Below are 18,433 nucleotides of genomic sequence, written 5' to 3' on the forward strand. Positions count from 1 at the left end.
AACCAATACCTCATGTTTAAAATAAATGAGGACTCAAAAGTTCCCGTGAGAGTGATTAACATAGCTAAGCTGTAAAAATATATCCAGTACCTATACCAGAAGGTATATCACCTAACCTTAAAAATGTAAAATATCAGTGCCTAAAAATCAGAGCTATTCATGGCAGTCTCCCATTAGCCAGATAGGCAGAGAAGGGCATCTCTGGAAAGTAATTCATGGTTTATATGAGTTAAATAATTTCTGGAGTTTATTTCTCTTTCTTAAAAAAGATGTGTGTGAAGGGCTTCCATAATTAGGCACCTTTGTTAAGTGCTCAAAATTAGGCACAATACAACGTTTCAGAGCCTCGATGCAAGCCTAATGAGACTCTCTGTGTCCTTCAGCAACTCAGCGAGGCATGACCCTGCAATTCTGATTATTCATCCTCCCCAGCCTGCAAAATATAAATGAATGTGTACTTGTAGCTTGCTGGAGACTCCATCTCTGGATGTTTTGAACACCATAGTGTTCATCAAAGCCAACGTAAAGCTACAGTCAAGTCTTTATCAGGGTAAAACGTTATCCACTTCTGTGAAAGCTAAATATGTCCCCTGCAACTTCTAGTTGAAACAGTCCAAAATTCTTTGTGTTTGATGTCTGCCTTGTTCCATGCCTCTAGTCTGCTATGAAAAAATACTGCACTTATTTCTATGGCAGATAGTATCCAGTGCTACAGGCACATGGAGAACGTCGGAGTTTCAGTCATTTGGCAGGCTTTGAAACAGTTGCTGAGATACTGAGATTATCACAGCTATGTTAGAAGATGAACAACCAAGTTAAAATCTGTGTGAAACTAACAACAGCAAAAAACGCTTCCAGTTTTAGAGGACACTACAGAAACACACTAGATTACTAACCAGAATGCTTCAATGGCAGCCACAGTAGTGTGGACTATGTTTGAGGAATAACAACTTTCACAGACTCATAGAACGGCTTGGGTTGGAAGGGACCTTAAAGATCATCTAGTTCCAACCACAAACAAAGTTGTTTCAACAAGGTAGTTACCTTTAGACATTCAGGACAGTGCTACAAAAAGCCCAGAAGAGTGGTATAAGGAGTTACTATTTCAGCCACATGTGCCATATGAAAGAAGTCTCTTTTCAAGCATGTCCTTCTTGCCTTCTGAGGTTTTGTTTAACTTGTTGCACAGAAAGAATTTTGATGCATTGCACCTCTAAGTATAAAGGTGTGACATGCACAGCAGTTAAATAGTTCAAACATTTTTGCTTGAACACACTGAATCTTCTAACGAAGTCTGAGAACAAGCTACCATGAAGACATGCAAAGTGAAATGTTTCTGCCCATGTCCTTCAAAAGCATTCATGCATACTGTTTACATAGCAATTGTATCTATAGACAATCTCACTGGAACATTATCTTTAAACTTTGTACTACTGCACAACATGAAGCACTCCAAAAATTTCACCCATATTTACAGCAGCAAAAATTGTATCCTCAAAACTGTCTTTATTTCTACCTAACAACTACTTCTTTTCCATAAATATACAGACATTTCCATTTATTCCTGGTATCCACAGGCTCAGTGTTTTGATTCCTACTTTATAGGAGCACAAAATGCTTACAGCAATTTAAGTGTTAGAAACTTCCTCCTGCCTGCACTACGATCCTTAGGAAGAGACACTTACACTTCCCACCCTAGCATGGCTATATGCACGTGCAGACCAGGAAGTGCAGGGTTCAACACACGGGTGATGCCTCTGCTTACCTTTCTTCCCCCCAGCTCTTTCAAACACAGCTGTCCCAGGGCAGATTGTATGCATGAAGGAAGCCTTCACCTTCCCACCCTGAGCTGTTTACTAGAATGAGGCAGTAGATGAGTGCTGGAGCTAGCTGAGCAAAAGGAAACAGTGTTCGGCCATTCAAATTTTATTTGTTATTCAAACAGTCTCAGTTCTCGAGTGAAAAACACCAGACTGAAAAGGAGTGTCATTCTGCCAGTTCAAGCTTGCATGCCATTCAAGGATGAGATAGACTACTGAACTGTGCAAGCACCACTGCATAGTAATAATGCCTGTTGCAGCATTCAGAATTGCTGCTCAGGATTTACTTTGCTGCGTACATCATCCTTAAGGGAGACTACATAGTACTGACTGAAAGTATCATGCATGAATAACTTTAATTATTTCTTCTGCATCATTTCAGGGATGAAAGCTTTTAAAAATTCTCCCTATAAAAACATTACAATGAAGAACATAACACTGTAAAAATACAAGCTTACAGATTCCCAGAATAATATAAACTATATTTGAAAAGTTATAGCTAGACAATCTCAAGCAATCTTTTCACTACACACAAATGTATATGAGACATTTAACTTGAATAGGCAACCTTAAATTCAGAATGTCCTGACCGTTTGACATTTGTCCTGACCATTTCAAATCATTAGAAAAGTAGTTGTCATTTTTGCCTGTAGGCAACCTGAACGAATGCTTTGTGACACACAGGTGTATGTAAGTTCCACTCACAAGTCTTTATCACCATCTGTTCATTTAGAGAATTCAGATACTCATTTGTTACTCTGCTAGTAAAAGAGCTGAAATAAATTGGGCAGTTCTTTCAAAAGATGGAATTTCAGGTTTGGTTACCAAAAGAGTAAAGGCAAAATTGCTTTCAGATACTCTTTCCTGCAATAATATAGACAGAACATGATACAAAATTTGAGGTGATGTAACTCATTGATAAAATCTTTATTTGTACAGATTGTTATCAAATCCAGGAAAAACATTCAAAAGGTTCATTCCAGAATTGCAGTGAAACAAAGTAAGCTTAATTTCCTTTCAGCTTTCTCTCTGTGTCTATGGCAAACTATGGTGACCTCTGTGCACCCATTTCTGATTTTTTTTTCTAGCTCCTTTAAATACACAAGGCAAAATGAGGTGTATAAAAGAAACACAGGAAGTTCACTTACCCTATGTATAATTCCAGCTGAGTGAAGATGTTTGATACCACACAGCATTTGATAAAGAAGATAGGACATTCGTTCATGGTCCAGCTCCATCTGAATCACTTGGCAGAGATTTGCATCCATGAGCTCCATTACTATGTAGCTTATAAAGAAAAAAAAAGAACAATCAAATAATGCTGTCATTTTATTGTATTCTTTCAATGTTTATTTTCTGATGTTAATATTTGTAAAGTTAATTCACAGCTTTAGATCAAATCAGACTTACACGTCTTGAAATTCTTCCAGGGATTTTTGCGGTGTGAACACATTCAGTAGGCCGATTATCTGTAGGAAGAGGGAGACGAAGTATAATCACACCACAGCAACAGCAAAGTTGCAAATCAACATTTCAAAACTGATACCCAGCATCCTGATGCAATCCTTCTGGTATTTATTCATTGAAGCTCCAGATGCTCAGTGGCTCAACCAGGACTAACACACTGTAATAGATGCTAATGATTTTATCAGAAGTGTTTTTCCTCCACAAATCACATAATCTAAAGATATGTTGTGTGCATTAACAAGATGATCTCCAAAGCTTAAAACCTCAAGTTAGTCAGTCTTCTTATGCTCCCTACTTTAAGTTTGAAGAGAACTCATTAAGACTATTATTATGTAGGAGGAAAAATAAAATGAAATACTGACAAATACTACCAAAGAGATATCACTTTGCCATATGCAGAGGTGAAGCAACAAATTAATCCTGAGACAAAACCAGATCATTGGAGCTGTTTTATGACATTTTTCCAGTTGCTAAGAATGGATGGGATATGCAGTAACAGGCCAAGATACTATTCATCAAGAGTCATGCAGGCTTACAATAGCTAATGATCATATAAATCATGCTACTGGGTAGAACTTCCTTCAGAGAATCCACTTACAAACCACACATCTTAAAACAAATACAAAATTTTCTCAAGTAGCTAAAAGAGTAAGTCCTCCATGAGTTTCTCCTTGCCTAAAAGCCAGGGGGAATTTTAACTTGCTGAAGGGGATTAAGAGGGAAGGTGAGGAAGATGGCACACAACTGCCTCTGAAGGAAGAAAATGGCCAATACCATCCTTCTGTAGTCCAGCTTTGATAATTTTGCAGCTTATTCTCTCCCCATGTTTGTAATCCGCTCTATTCTACAGCTTCACAAACATCAGAAAGTTCCTGCTGTCACAACTAGGATTCCTAACTTGTTCATGCACCACAAAAAAGTAAAAACAAAATATATTGCTGGCTTTTTCCTCCTACTTGTTTAGCAGCAGAAACAGCTGTCTTTAAAAAGTAGCAATGTAACACTGCCTCCTTTCTTGAGTTTGAAGAAGAATTTAAAATTGTGCAGGTATTAACACCAGCCTGCACCAACTTTTCTGTAAGATCCTTTTGTACTTTTCATGAAGAAACAACCCTGTTCTGAAAACCAGTATAATCTACAAACAATGACATCCTCTGAGTCATCTTTACAAAGAATAACCTTCTAGGTAATTCTTTAACATTTAAAGCAGGACACTCCACTTACATTTTTGTGATTAACGCACTTCATAAGAACAAGCTCTCTGTAGGCTCTTTTAGCATGGGTTTGGTTCTGAAATGGTCGGCTTAGCTTCTTGATTGCAACATTTCTTTCAAGGATGGCATCATAAGCTGCACTGTAATTAAAAATAACATTATTACATCTCAGTGTCAAGGTCCTTTAAGCTGTGGCAGTTCTCACTTTTCCAGATACCATTTACCATGTCTGCAGATATACCAAACTTCCAATATTATTCAGATTCAGGGTGTGCAACAACAAGGTGCTCTTGTATGCTGAGAAATTCAAGATTTAGAAAGGTTTTCCTGGCTTCATAGTCCTAACACAAGACAATCTCCACAAAAAAAAAAAAAAAAGGAGGATTTCTGCTTCCTAGAATATCTGACTAAAGGTATTGAGTTCTTGTCACTCACTGGCACTGGAAAACAGACTGCCTAAATATGATTGAAAACATTTCAAATGCAAAAAAAAAACACACATCACTTTTATATAATCTCCATGCTGAAAGGTAGGAAGAAGGAGAGAGGAAAAGTAGGTTATACTTGGGTCCCATGCTGTCATTTATTATTCAGTGTGCAGCTGTTTAATATCCTTATGACAATGAGAGTATCGATGTCAAGATAAAGCAAACAAAAAAAAAATGCTAGGAAGGCCTTAATATCTTGATGTCACCAGCTTGTACTTGATAAAAAGGAAGAATAAAATTTTGTTTGCAGACAGATGCCAAGACTGCCATATGATTCAGTTACACAGGCTGTTTAACTGATGAAGATTGTTACCGGGGACAACTCCCATATATATCACATTTCCACGACAGGAAGGCAGGGATTTTGTTTCCTGTAAGATGTAATACAGCAGCTGACTACTGTGCAGACTCAGGAAATATTTGTCAGCTACTAAAAAAGCTTCAGCAGGGAAAATACCATTTTATTGTCTCTTATCAAGAACAGCGTACAAACCTAATGGAGAACATACGCCAGTAAATGGTCAGCATTTACTGAATACAACTAAAAATATGTTGTCTGTATAGTGTGTAGGCTTGAATGATTTATTTATTTTTTTTAATCATAAAAACCTCTAATTGATAGGGGGAAAAGAGAAAAAATGGGAAAAACACATACTGATAACTTTCTTTGGTTTACATTTTCCACTACCTGGAATTTCCCCCACCTACCCCCAAGAAAAGGAATATCTTCTGAAAGAGAAGCAAAGAGGTGATCAGGAATGTATGTCAAACTTCTGCATCCTCAATTTATAGCTGTAGCAGCTTTAGAGTCTGTTTCACTGTTAGATATGGTTGAGCCTTTAGGCCATCTCCTTCATATTCCTCCAAATCAAGTTTCGTCAGTTAAAACAAAAACAAATCGCAAGAATTACACCCCATCTCCTCGACACATGGGCAAGATTTAACCACATGAGTGCTCCAGTCTGTTTCAGGGTAATCAGAGTGGTTTAACTAAAACAGCTTCATTTACCACTAACAGTAATTACAGAATGATGCTAGAGTAATTACATGGTCAGTTTTTGAATCTCAGCTCTGGGAAGGGTAGTAAATTTGGAAAACAGGAGGTAACATGACTGGGAATCAGAAGAGAAGTGGTAACATCTAAAGCTTTTGCAGTCTTTTCTGTAGCAACTAAACAGACTCCAGCCAAAAATCTGCCTCATTATATTAATATACACGTGTACAAAATTCAGATTATTATTTCTGTTGCTGCTACTTATAGACCAAAGAATCTTACTGTGAGAAGTTATCACTTCAAAAACAGCTCTTTCTAGGTTAGTGGCCTTCAAGTTTGCATTTGCACTAAGAAAATACTGTTTTATTATTATGCCAGCTAAAACACAAATATGAATTAAAAACACAAATGAACCACACATTCTCTAAACACTGATAACAAGATCAAGGCAGTAAAAAGGTTAAAGGGAAAATTGTTTGAGAGGATTATGCTTTTTCCTATCCTTCTCTTCCTTGACATTTTTTCTGTATTTTTATATCACTAGTTACTATCTTAAAGTCACAATAAATTGGCAAGTCTGCAAATTGCTATGCTATCTATACCTTATCCTTGATTGTTCAAAAAAAAGTCTCAAGAGTCTTAAACCAACATTTACCTTTGGGGTAATTTTGCTGCACAGGAAACAGTGCCTAAAGCAGCTAGTTGTCACCAACTATTCAGGCAGTCAGACACTCTTCAGTCCAGGGCTTTCTTTCAACAACTTACATTGTCAAATCATATTTTCCTGAACTTCATTGGGTATTTACATATTACCCTGGAAGTCTGCATCTCAAATGCTTGTTAATTAGTACCGGAGACTAGACAGATTATAAAACTAAGTGAAACAGGCCCCTAACAAACCATTTTGAGAAGTTAAAGCATTTAGAAGCATCAAATATTATATAGAGAGTATTTCTGGCTTTTATTTCACTGTAAGTAAACTGTGTGTTTTAGGATTAGGATTAGTTTCTTTATCCAGGTTTTACCCCATTAATTTATGGGACTCAGCACAGCTGACGGATTTGCACAGAAAAGCATCAGTTCTGGAGCAAAAAGGGACATAGGTCAAAAAGCAAGAGCAAAAGCCATTGTTGAGGAAAAACAGCTAATGCTTACTAACGCTGTTTTTCACTTAACGTACAACTGTTAAGACATTGAAAATTCTATTAAGGTAAACTAAAAGTACATTTACACCTTAAAGAAACCTTACCATACTATCCCCTGTGCTCCTGATCCTATTGGTTTCAAGTTTTGATACCGTTTCAACACAGTGAACGTAGAATCTCCAATTTCAACACTGTAGAAATTGTTGTCACGCTTGCTTCTGCTCATGACGGCAACTTAGTTCGATTGCTTCATCCAAATTTTGTTTCTGGCCTGTAAAGAAATAAAATTTTAAAAACTAAGATCTTATAACTGTATGTAATCTGACAAAAGGAAAAATTCCTTATAATATGCAGAAGATGCTTCTCGAAAACGGCCCATATGCGAACCTACGCTGTTTTTAATGTCTGTTACACAAACCTGTTTTAGGTATGTTCCTAAAACAGGAACCTAGAAGGGAAAAAATAAAAGAAAACCAAAATTGAACGATTGGTAGCAAAAATCTGAGATGGCAGTGAACAGAAAATCAAAAATTAGGCTGTGTCATCCACAGAGCTCTACGAGTGCTGCCATGCCCTTTCACAAACATGCTGCAAATGAGCAGGGTTTGGACCAGATGCCCTCCAGAGGTCCCTTCCAACCTAAATTGTTATATGACTCATGCAACAAGAGTGACAAACTATCAAAACATCCTCCAGACATTAAAATCATGAACACATTCTTGGTCTCAACTGCCAGGAGCATCTGTTGCTTATGTGGAAACACATACAGTTAATCAAGGACAGGAAAGGAAAACTGGCCTTGTCAGAGACCTCTCATACAAACTTCAATGAAAAAAAATAATAATCAGGGGAAGAGAGAACAAGAGTAAGAAAAATGGATGTATATTTCACACAAAAAATCCCTTGAATTAAAATAAACAACATCTTAATGTACATGCCCATAGAAGAAAATATTAAAATTGCACAATTGCTTTTACTGTATCTCTTCCTGCTTCTTCAATGTTAGCTGTACTCGTTTAGTTTTCTCTTCACATGCGCTGTGAGTTGAGTTGTAACAGATGTCTAGTAGAGTCAACCAAGAATTTGTACTAAGAAGTTTCTTCATGAAGATTCTTCAAGAACAATAGCATGCTGTCTTCTTTGTTACTAACATATGCAACGTTTTCCCATTATCATCCCATTATCATCATTTATCAGCCCCAGACAGTGACAGATTCTTTGCTTCCACACATCATTATACTACACAATTGTTACATCTTAAACAAGCTTTGAAAATGCGGATAGCACATATATGGCCTTCACAGATAATCACAAAGGTCCTACAAGGCTAATGCTTGCAGAATTTCAAAGCTCTCCAAATTCCTCTTTCAACTGGCTAATCTACATTCATTTCAGATATGTAAGTGCAATAAAAACACTTTGAAATTCTAAAAAAGAACACGTTTTAACTATTTAACATACTATAAATTAAAAAAAATATTAGCCATCTCAAAAAAAAAGAAGTCCATGAAAGAAGCCCTTTTTCCTAAATACTGTTAAAGTTGAGTCCCAGTCACAAAAACTTAAGAAATACCAAAGCAGTTTGCATCAGTTATAGCAGGTATCACTAAAGGCTTCCTTCTCCAGTTGATAGGGAAGGCTTATTTGGACAGGAACTGCTGCTAGGGACAAGAAAAGCTGGATGCAAGCTGGGATTCCAGAGTGTGAAGACTAGGTCTATGTGAATGATGCTGGTTTACTGCAAGGAGCTAAAAGGTCTGATTTCTTAGCAACATACAACACCATCCCCACCTCTTACTTCCCTATCCCTTTTATTACTGCTTTTTCAGACTCTGATGCTTTCTCAGCACTTTCTTCACAAATGTACTCACACATTCCCAAAGCTTTGGCAAAAAGATGCCCAATAAATCTATAATGACAAAAAACGAAGAGAGAAAATCCGTTGCAGAAGGTATGAAATCAGCCAGGCAAATTTCTGAAAATTACAAAACAAGGAATAAAGACAGTCCTTCATATGATCTTACATCTGTTCTTTGTCAGCTGAGAAAACAAAACAAACCAAAAAAACCCAAAACATTGAGTTCGTCCACTGAAACTGTATTAAGATGCAGCAACACTGAAAAAATGTAGGATTAGCTGGAACAGCTTAGTAGAGCTCTGCTATTTGGTATCAGCATCAAGATAATGAAAGTTTAATACTTCACTTTGGATAATTCCTCTAAAATGAATGCAGAAAGGGCTGTTCCTTTCCATTTGGAGTTTTCAGATGAACGCTGACAACTTACCACCTAAATGTCAATATTTAGAGTAGTTAAAACCAGGTATGCAGTTTAATTCCAACTTGGTAAACTTCACAGGATCAAAGGGTCAAACAAACCGAGTACAGGTTAAGAACGGACCTTGAGGTACATCATTCTCTTAGAAAATAATTCCTCTATATTAACAGATTTTACATGTATACAGTACATGGTACTATAACCAAGCAAATTTCACTGCCTTAAAACTTTGCCATTTGCTATATGTTCAATCAATATGCTTACCAGTATGCACTGGGAAACTTGCATTTACTAACGATTTTATAATTGCAAGTAGTGTTTTAGTGTGTAGCAGCATACAAAAGGAATCCTAATTTATTCTTGTTACGGTTAAAAAAAAAAAAAAAAAAAGTTCACTGTTTCTGGAGCAATGTTTTCACTCCTTTCTGAACACATTAGCATCGCAGCCACTGAGATAATTCCTACAGTCCATTACTCTATCCTTCTCTGCTCCAGAGATAAAAGCAAAAATAATCATTCATACACTAAATATATGCTTCCTAATTGACAAGCCTGCATTCTGGATTATTACAGTAACTATGCTAGTCCTAAAAAAAGCAGTTTGTGCAAAGTTTTTGTATGTAATTATCTCTTTCGCTTTATCTAATGCCTTTGCCACATACAGGAGGACACCTAGAAGCTCTCAGCTCTCATCACTACCCCCTGAACCCTACAGCTTTCTCCCAGAGCAAAGCTGCCAAGGAATACAGGGACTCTACCTCCTGGCCAGAGAGAAAGCACTAGGAATATTTTTCTAGAATCACAGAACCACAGAATGGTTTGGGTTGGAAGGGGCCTGAAAGATCATCTAATTCCAACACCCCTGCCATGGGCATGAACATATTATCATAGCTTCTGCCCATATTTGACAAAATATTTGGCTAATAGATGGCTCCAGCCAGGACTACAGCATGCACAAGCAAACCAGGTGCCAGTCCGCCATCTCACTCAGTCTAGGTTTAATCTCAATTCTTTACAGTCTTTGGTTTTGCCATTTCCCCTCTTGGCTGCACATGAGGAATTGAAAGCTCACATCTCTCAAACAACTGTTTCCTCCTTCATCTGCCTTCCCATGCCTACAGAGAAAACCAGACAGAACCTAGAGAAGGTTTTCAAGTCTCAGAGTACGTACAAGACGTTTTTACTCCCCAAGTTTCAAATCAGTTAAAGCCAAAATTTATTTTCACTGTCCTGCCTAAATAAAGAAACATCTAAGACACTGACTTTACTGATTGATAACATACAAATTCAAATATTTTAAAATGTGTTTAAGTAGCTACTTAAAACTTTTAAAAGAGAACAAATTCCAGTATATTCCTAATGCAGAATACTGTAGATACACTGTATTATCATTCAGGGCATTTGAGACTTACAGTTAAAACAAACAAACAAACAAACAACTGCTAAACTTCCTAGTACCAAGAATTATTACATTCTTTTCTTAATTCCACACAAATTATAAACTGTTGTTAATGGTGTAATTTTAATGGTTTACTTTAAAAAGAAAAAATAAACAAAGTGTTTTAGGGGCATAATTCAGTGGCACTCAGATATAATTAAATGTGCCTCTACCCTGTTGAAAAAAATCAACCAACTGATGTCAGTCACGACACTTACAACTTGAAATGTAAAAAAAAAAAAAAACAAAAAAAAAAACAAAAAAAAAAAGGTAAAGAACAGAATAAGAAATGTATGGGAAAAGCATAAACTTCTAGAAAAGCACTGTGAGGTTGGGGCTTCATAGGCTTCCTCTGCAACTGGAGTCTTTAAAATGTTAAATAAAGAGCCATACATCTCATCTGAAGAACACGAACAACCTAAAATGTACCTTACCCTTCTACTGATTGCCAAAAAACTACAACAGCTCTGGGTATTTACTTTGTAAGGGATCTAATGTATCTGGACCACACCTCAAACACTCTGCTGCTACCTTGGCCCATATACCACCAGCCTATGAAGTTCAAATGTTTCTCAGCCCACTCTCTGGCAGTATTTCCAAGACCTAGAAAATGGCCTGAGAGTAAGACTGAGGAGAAGGGTTTTGCAATTGAGATCACTGCTTTTGCAGGACCTATTTACAAGAGGCAGTGAGTAAAACCAAATAGCCCTGCTCTTACACAGCAAAGCCAACTAAACACGTCCTGTACTTTCAGTAAAACCCTATTTCAGGGAAGCGATTGCTTCCTGAATAAAAATCTAAAGGATTCCTGAGAAACTTCAAGTCAGGATGCCACGCACAAGCAAAAGCAGTCAAAGCACAGAAGAAAACAAATACTCTACTAGATATAATTGGGCATTTTTTACATTTCAAAATATATCTGCATACAGCAGCTCTGGAGCCACATTTCAAGTTACTGTTAGATTTGTGAATACTAATACATGTAGTAACTTGTAACCCAAAGTGCAGCAAAGAAAAAAGAAGTCTACTGTGGAGTAAGATCCTGCTGTTTAATCTAACCCATTACTCACTAGAGTATACACAGTCAGCACAGCTGAAAACACGAGAAGGATGAAGACACCAAACAGTTTAGCTGAACACATGCATTAGCCTGTTGCCCAGTTAACCTAGTAACAAGCCTGAAAAAATCCTCAGGTAGCAAACCATATGCTCAAGCTCTTGCAACCACAACCATTGCAGTGTATGGAGAGCTACTGGGGGACGTAAATCCCTAAGGGATTTACATCCTGTTACCTCCCTACCCTGGGAGGTAACAGCTTCCTCAGCCTGAATCAGATCTAACATCCACCTCCTCTGTGCTCTCCACCTCCATGTCTCATAACTTCTACAGCTCTGTCCATCAGCCATGGAGGATTTATGCCTCCCAGTTTAGTAAGCAAACTTACTTTTACTCTGTGCTTGGCTCCCCCTGAGCTCAGACTCCTTCATGCCCCCTGCCCACTCACCTTGCTCTGAAGGCAACCTCAGGAAGCACCTGGTACTGCCCAGCTCTGCAAATACAGCTCCAAGAACAAAGCCAAAAGGCTTCAGTCTTTCCCATCCACTAATTTACTGGTGACTAGTCTTACGAAGTCTAGCTTCAAAGATCCACAACACCAAAAGTTTCAGTCTTAAAATATTAAAGTGAGTCTAAATGCAGAAACTGGCAGACTTTCAAGATTCTTACACAATGCATCCCTGCACCATCTTTCATTAAAACATGATTAAGCTATATCAGATAAGCTTGCCTGCCTGAAATTTGACATTTTGTTCCACTTTCTAGCAATTTTACAGAAGCACATATGGGAAGAAAGGCAGGATGCAGATTCCAGATTTCTATTATTAATGAGGGAACTAATAATAAATTTGTTCCATTAACTGTGAACTTGCCAGAACACTATCGCTGTCAGCAGGGAAAGAATCCTGCAAAACACTTCAGTTTCATCTCACAAGTAACTATTGTGCTTTTCCTTGAAAATATCCTGCCTCAGCCAATTTCAGTATGTGGCAACCCAAAATTACTCAAGGTAAGGATATTCCACAGCTGAACTATAAGACATTACAGGGTGTGTTTTGATATATTAATTTCATAACTCTTCAGATTACCGTAGGTAGCATTTACTCAAGAAAGCACAACAAAAAAGCTGGAAGTAGAAATAACACTATGCCCATACAGGAAAAGTCCCATGGAGGACCCTCAAGACTGTGCATTGTCATTTGTTTGATTCCCTAGCAGAAACCAGAATTCATTCTTCTTGTAGGAGACTGAAGATAGTCAACAATTTCTGTTCATCGCTTCTGTTACACTGCCTGATGAAGCATAAGTTGCATAACCCTATGAAAGTAAATACTATGGCTAACTTTAAGAAGTATGGACATTTATAAAAACGTTTCATTGACATCCCATTCTCCTCCTCCCCCACAAATGCTAATACTGACAACCAAGATTAACCAACATTCTTCACTCAGCTTTAATTGAAGCATATTGAAAACAGCAGTAAGATGTCAAAATAAAAGAGAGCATGCACAGCAATGTTTATATGTGAATACACAAACTTCTGCCATTTACTTCTGTTTAAAGAAAGGCATGTACCTTGGCATTTCTCAACCACTGATCTATATAAACTTGCTGACTTCAAGATCTCTTTAATAAAACATACTGCTGTATTTGAATACTGATATCAAACTTCATGTGTCAGACAGAAAGTATCCCATTTATTAGTCAGGACACAGAACAGCATACGGATAGTGTATGTTAAAACGTATTTCCAGTACAGCCCAAATATGTCAGACAAACAGAGGATTTGGGGATGGAAGGGTGGGGTGGGAAAGAGAGGTAATCCTATGCTCCCACGGCTTTTGCTTAAAAAGTCTCACTGCAGGTGCATTAAAAACCTTAATAATGGCCAGAGGGACTTAGATATAAACAAAATCCCACAATGCAAAATTATATAAACATAGGAGCATATTCAACAGATCTGCCTATGAGAACGCATAAATTGGCTTCTATAGAAGGCAGAGAGGACACAATGCTCATGCCAGGCCCCACTTTATCTGATGCTTTTTAAAGCTACGATCTATATACCACAGGGCAGTGCTATAAAGGGGCCTCCAGCGTAACAGTGCTAACTCTGCACAGCACACTTCCATGCTGTAAATTAAATTTATGTGTTCAAAGCAGAGCTGGCATCAGCTGCGGTTTATGGCTATGCGGAGCTCATGGTACCAACAAGGTTATCAGAGCTGGGCCTATTATCCAGTCGTTAAGGCTGGATTTTGGCGATGTAACATTTTAGTTATCTGTATCCCTGAGTTAACCGCAGCAAGTTTATATATCTGCAATTAGAATTTAATCTGAAAACTGTGTGCTTTCAGCTAGACATCTGAGTATTTCCATTCAGTGCCACACCATCATCAAATAATATTTTCTTGGCTATCGTACTTGCTAGCCTTCCTGTCAACTAGATGCCAACTCTTGCTTTTTTAATCAGACATCATTTTAAAAACAACACGTGTGTAATAGACTTCCATCACGCAGTGACCTGAATACATGCATTCCAGGCATACAGAGGAAAAGAAACGGAACAGGTTTTATGGAAGAAAGAATCTCTCAGTTTATGTAAGAGCATGAAATATTTTATGACCTCTTCTGCACTTTTCTCTCAGCAGAGATAGTAACAGCTAACAGGAAAGCTTCAAAGGTTGCCTTATAAACTGACAAAAAGCATACATTTTAGAGATTTTGCTTCCTCTGAGACAGGGAAATGGAACCCAAGAGATAATTTTCCTACTGGGGACAAATAAATAGACTGAATATTGTCAGTTTAAAGAGTGGAGATATACAGCTGTACACTCTGTTCAGCTAAGACTCTAAGACTGCTTGTTAATTCCTGTTTTATACCTTTGCTAGACAACACAAAATGAAAATCCAGGATTCATCCCATGCTGCATTTGGCTGCACAGGCTACTGCACACAATGCCTTATTCTCAGTATCCTCTTATGAAAGAAATTGTGTGTATTCATTTAGTTCCTGCTGTGGTGAAGGAGTATGGCTGAAAGGATATTTTCATACCCCAATACCTTGAAATATAATAAAATACCTGAAATGAGAAAAATCATAGAAAAGAACAACCATCATTAGTTACAAGCTTTGTCTGGAATCAGACTTCGTTTTCACATTTCACATTCATGTTTTCTGAGCAATCCTTTGCTAAGAGCAAGCATGAATGGACTTAGAGGAAAATTAGGAATCTCATCTTGTCCCCCAGTCTGCGGGGCAAGACGTATCTTAAGTACAACACAAAAACCAGGTAAGTCAGTGATCCCCATACTGAAAATGGGGGGCGTACTGGGAAAAACTGATTTACAGTTAGGGAGGCAGATTACTTCAGAAGTTGATCATATGTAGGGTAACAGAATGAAGGCCACAACAGTTAGAAATGCAGAACTGGTAAAAGGCAAGTCTAAAATAAAACTATTACATAAATTATCATCATAATAACATACGCTAGGTATCAGTGATAATTCAATAACTTCATTTAGAAAATTCCTATTAAAATAAAGGGATCTAACACCACAGAAATGAAAAATTCTGTAGGAATCTATGGTTGACCTAGAGAAATATATCATAAAAGCCAACAGTATTTCAAGTATATGCTAGATTGCTACTGAAAGCAAAACAAATGCACAGTGTATGTCAAACTCTTGCATTAACTAAGTTTATTTAATTTCTTTGTGAAAATACAGTTCACACATAGCTAATTTGTATGCATCCTGTGTTTGTACATGCTTGTCTAATTTTCAGCTGTCGCATTTAAAGACTTCTGGACATCTGCTAAATGAGGTACTGTAAATGGAGCCTGGTTTTCGGAGAGTTAATAAAACAAATGCTTCAAATGGTCAAATTTAGGAAACGAAAGAACAAAAGCATTCTGTTTCTTAAAGGTAACTTCAAAACTCACTTATTTATTCACAGAAGTAACCAGGGTTTTAAGGACATTTTCTTTTTTCATACTGCCCTTGAAACCAACAGCTATACTCCGCAGTATTTCAAGCTCTGTTAAATGATAATACAGACAAGGGATTTGGAAAAGGTAGTTAACATTAGCTGGGTGAACACTGCAGTAAGATATCACTAGACGATTGCAAATGCTGAAGAAATTCTGAAAGATCTGAAGCTTACTCTAAAATGAAATATTCCCATTATTGGCTAAAGGATTAATTTTCTTAAAATTCTGCATAGCTTTCAAATTATGTCTTCACATATCAGATGGTTTTAACTTGAACAACTTCCACATGACTCTCTAAACTACTCCTAACATTGACATATGTTTAATGAGGTCCCTAGACTGTGCATAATTGATACAGAAGGGTTATACTTAAATCTAATGTAAATCTGCATTATAGAAGTCCTCTTTTTAGCTTCTGCCACTCACAGGAAGAGTGCCATATCACAAAATTTCAAGTCTCCACCTTGATCTCTGAAGCTACTTTTTACAGGCAACTATTAAACACAACCATATGTATATATGGGCGTTATTCTTATGTACCATAGGTCAGAAATGCATTGCAGGTGCATTTCTTACCACAAAATTTTACTTTACCAGATCTTTTGGCCATCAGAAGGTCAAATTTAATTAGTTACAGCTTCAGTAAAGCAAAGATAGACACCAGATCTCATTGGTCATCCCGAGCAAAAGTACTGAGGCAGGAGAAACGTGCATAATTGTAACAAGAGTACATTTAGACTTACCTACCACTTTTGAGTTCAAACGGAGAAGTCACTTCAGATTGCCCAAAGGCTAGAGATTTGATTTTTTTAAAAAAATGTAGGACTGGTTTGGTTTCCTAATTTCTAAAGAGAATTCAAAGCCAATTTTTTTGATTTCCAGGAGCCTGTTGAATATTTAACAACAAATAGGTATCTTTCTCCACTAAGGATAATAATTCCAGAAAAGAAAATGACAGGTTTTGCGAGAAAAATAAATGTGGCTTTAACACACAAAAAAAATATTAAGCATGCGATAACAAAATGAAACTTAAGAGACTTTAATATGGGGTGCTTACACGAGTGAATTACCTCAGTGGTTTCAGCAAACATCATTGCCAGACTGGCAGACCTTGTGGAGACTCAGACCCCTCTTTGTTATACTAACTCTGCTCTTGGTACATTTTTTGTTAAAGAACTATGCAGTGTCCTAAATTAACAAGGCATGAAAACTACTACTACCAATGCAGTCTTTCCAGTGATAAAATGTTGCAGTTTACAAGTTCATACAGTGGCTGTAACCTTATACTGCCCCTGTGACATGATGGCTTTTTCTAGTAGTTTTTTTTTTTCTGCTAGTTTTCTTCATATACATGTATTTCTGCCATCTCATCCAAATATAATACCTGTAATCTGAAGAATCTAACAAGAATCTAACAAGAATGTGAGGATGTGCAGGTAAACAAACTGCCCTTTTTTCTCGCAGTCTCTTAGCTTGTAAAAACCTTACTACAGTTTCCACAAAATGATCACCTAACTGACTGCAATTGCAACAAACTGAACTTACTTCTGCATTACAAAAATCCCTTGGAGCCCCAGGTGGCTGGCTACTGTATAAACAGTACAAGTTTGCACAGCAGCACTAGCACTCGATACCCAATTTCAATTCAAACCTGCACAGCAACCCCATATCTCATCTGTAGAAAAGTAAGGAATGTAAGAAAGGTTATAAAGGAACCGTTAAAATTAGAACAAGGACTGGCTTTGCTATAATATACAAAATTTGTATTTGGGAAGGATGTGAGCACAGTAAGAGACTCTAAGCAAAGCCTTTCCCTTTGACAAGAAAGATCAACAGATTGCCAAAAAAAGAACATCCCAAGGACCTAACACTTTTTGAAAGAGCCACTCACAAAACACGATTGATAATCTGATTTTAGTCCCCAGAACGGATGTCTCTCCCCAGATTCTAGTTCTGTTTTGAACAGACAAGTAATCCTATCACCTCAGCATATGGGGAGCTTTCCTACAAATACCATCTACAGATGTAATATAAAAAGCCTAAGAATGTCTAGGTGCTTTGTGTCCCAGATTAGTACTGACTGAGTGCAGGAACTGAAAATGGAGAAAACTAACCATTTTTTAAGTCTGAACAGACTTAAATACTTCAGTGTTCACAGAGACCCTTTTGTAGATCAGGTACTCTCCCAAAATCAGGCCTGCTTTTCAAAACGCATACATCTTTCCGGTCTCTGAGTCACTTCTGCTCTCTATTCCCCCATTTCTCTCCACAGACACAAAAGTACGTGATATCTGTTCCATATTTCCTTTTCCACCTCAAAAATATTTGTATTCTATGCTCTGTTAAGTTCAGCTTTAGGGCCAACCTACCTTGCCTGCATCGTCCAGCAGAGGCTTTCCTGCGCTCCCTCACAGCTGAGGCAGTTCCTTCAATCCTCTCACACTCCAGACCACGCACTTCACCCTCACACAAAGAAACCACGTCTCACTTAGAGCTCTAAAAGTGTAAATGATGGTAAACGTGTTTCATTTTTGATAATTAA

General features: G+C 37.4%; 1 protein-coding gene across 3 annotated transcripts in view; it reads right to left on the reverse strand.

The window, feature by feature from the left end:
• Positions 1-18,433, reverse strand: part of MAPK8 (mitogen-activated protein kinase 8) — a 50,744-nt gene that overhangs the window by 19,827 nt on the left and 12,484 nt on the right. For all 3 annotated transcript variants that reach the window (XM_082765344.1, XM_082765343.1, XM_082765345.1), the window contains exons 2-5: positions 7,233-7,399; positions 4,512-4,641; positions 3,231-3,289; positions 2,969-3,107 (exon numbers count right to left, since the gene is read on the reverse strand). In XM_082765344.1, coding sequence (XP_082621470.1) covers positions 2,969-3,107; positions 3,231-3,289; positions 4,512-4,641; positions 7,233-7,354 — 450 coding nt within the window. In that variant the 5' untranslated portion in view covers positions 7,355-7,399. The remainder of the gene's footprint in view (positions 1-2,968; positions 3,108-3,230; positions 3,290-4,511; positions 4,642-7,232; positions 7,400-18,433) is intronic.

The sequence above is a fragment of the Aythya marila genome, assembly GCF_965140915.1.
Source record: "Aythya marila genome assembly, chromosome: 7".
NCBI classification, from domain to species: domain Eukaryota; kingdom Metazoa; phylum Chordata; class Aves; order Anseriformes; family Anatidae; genus Aythya; species Aythya marila.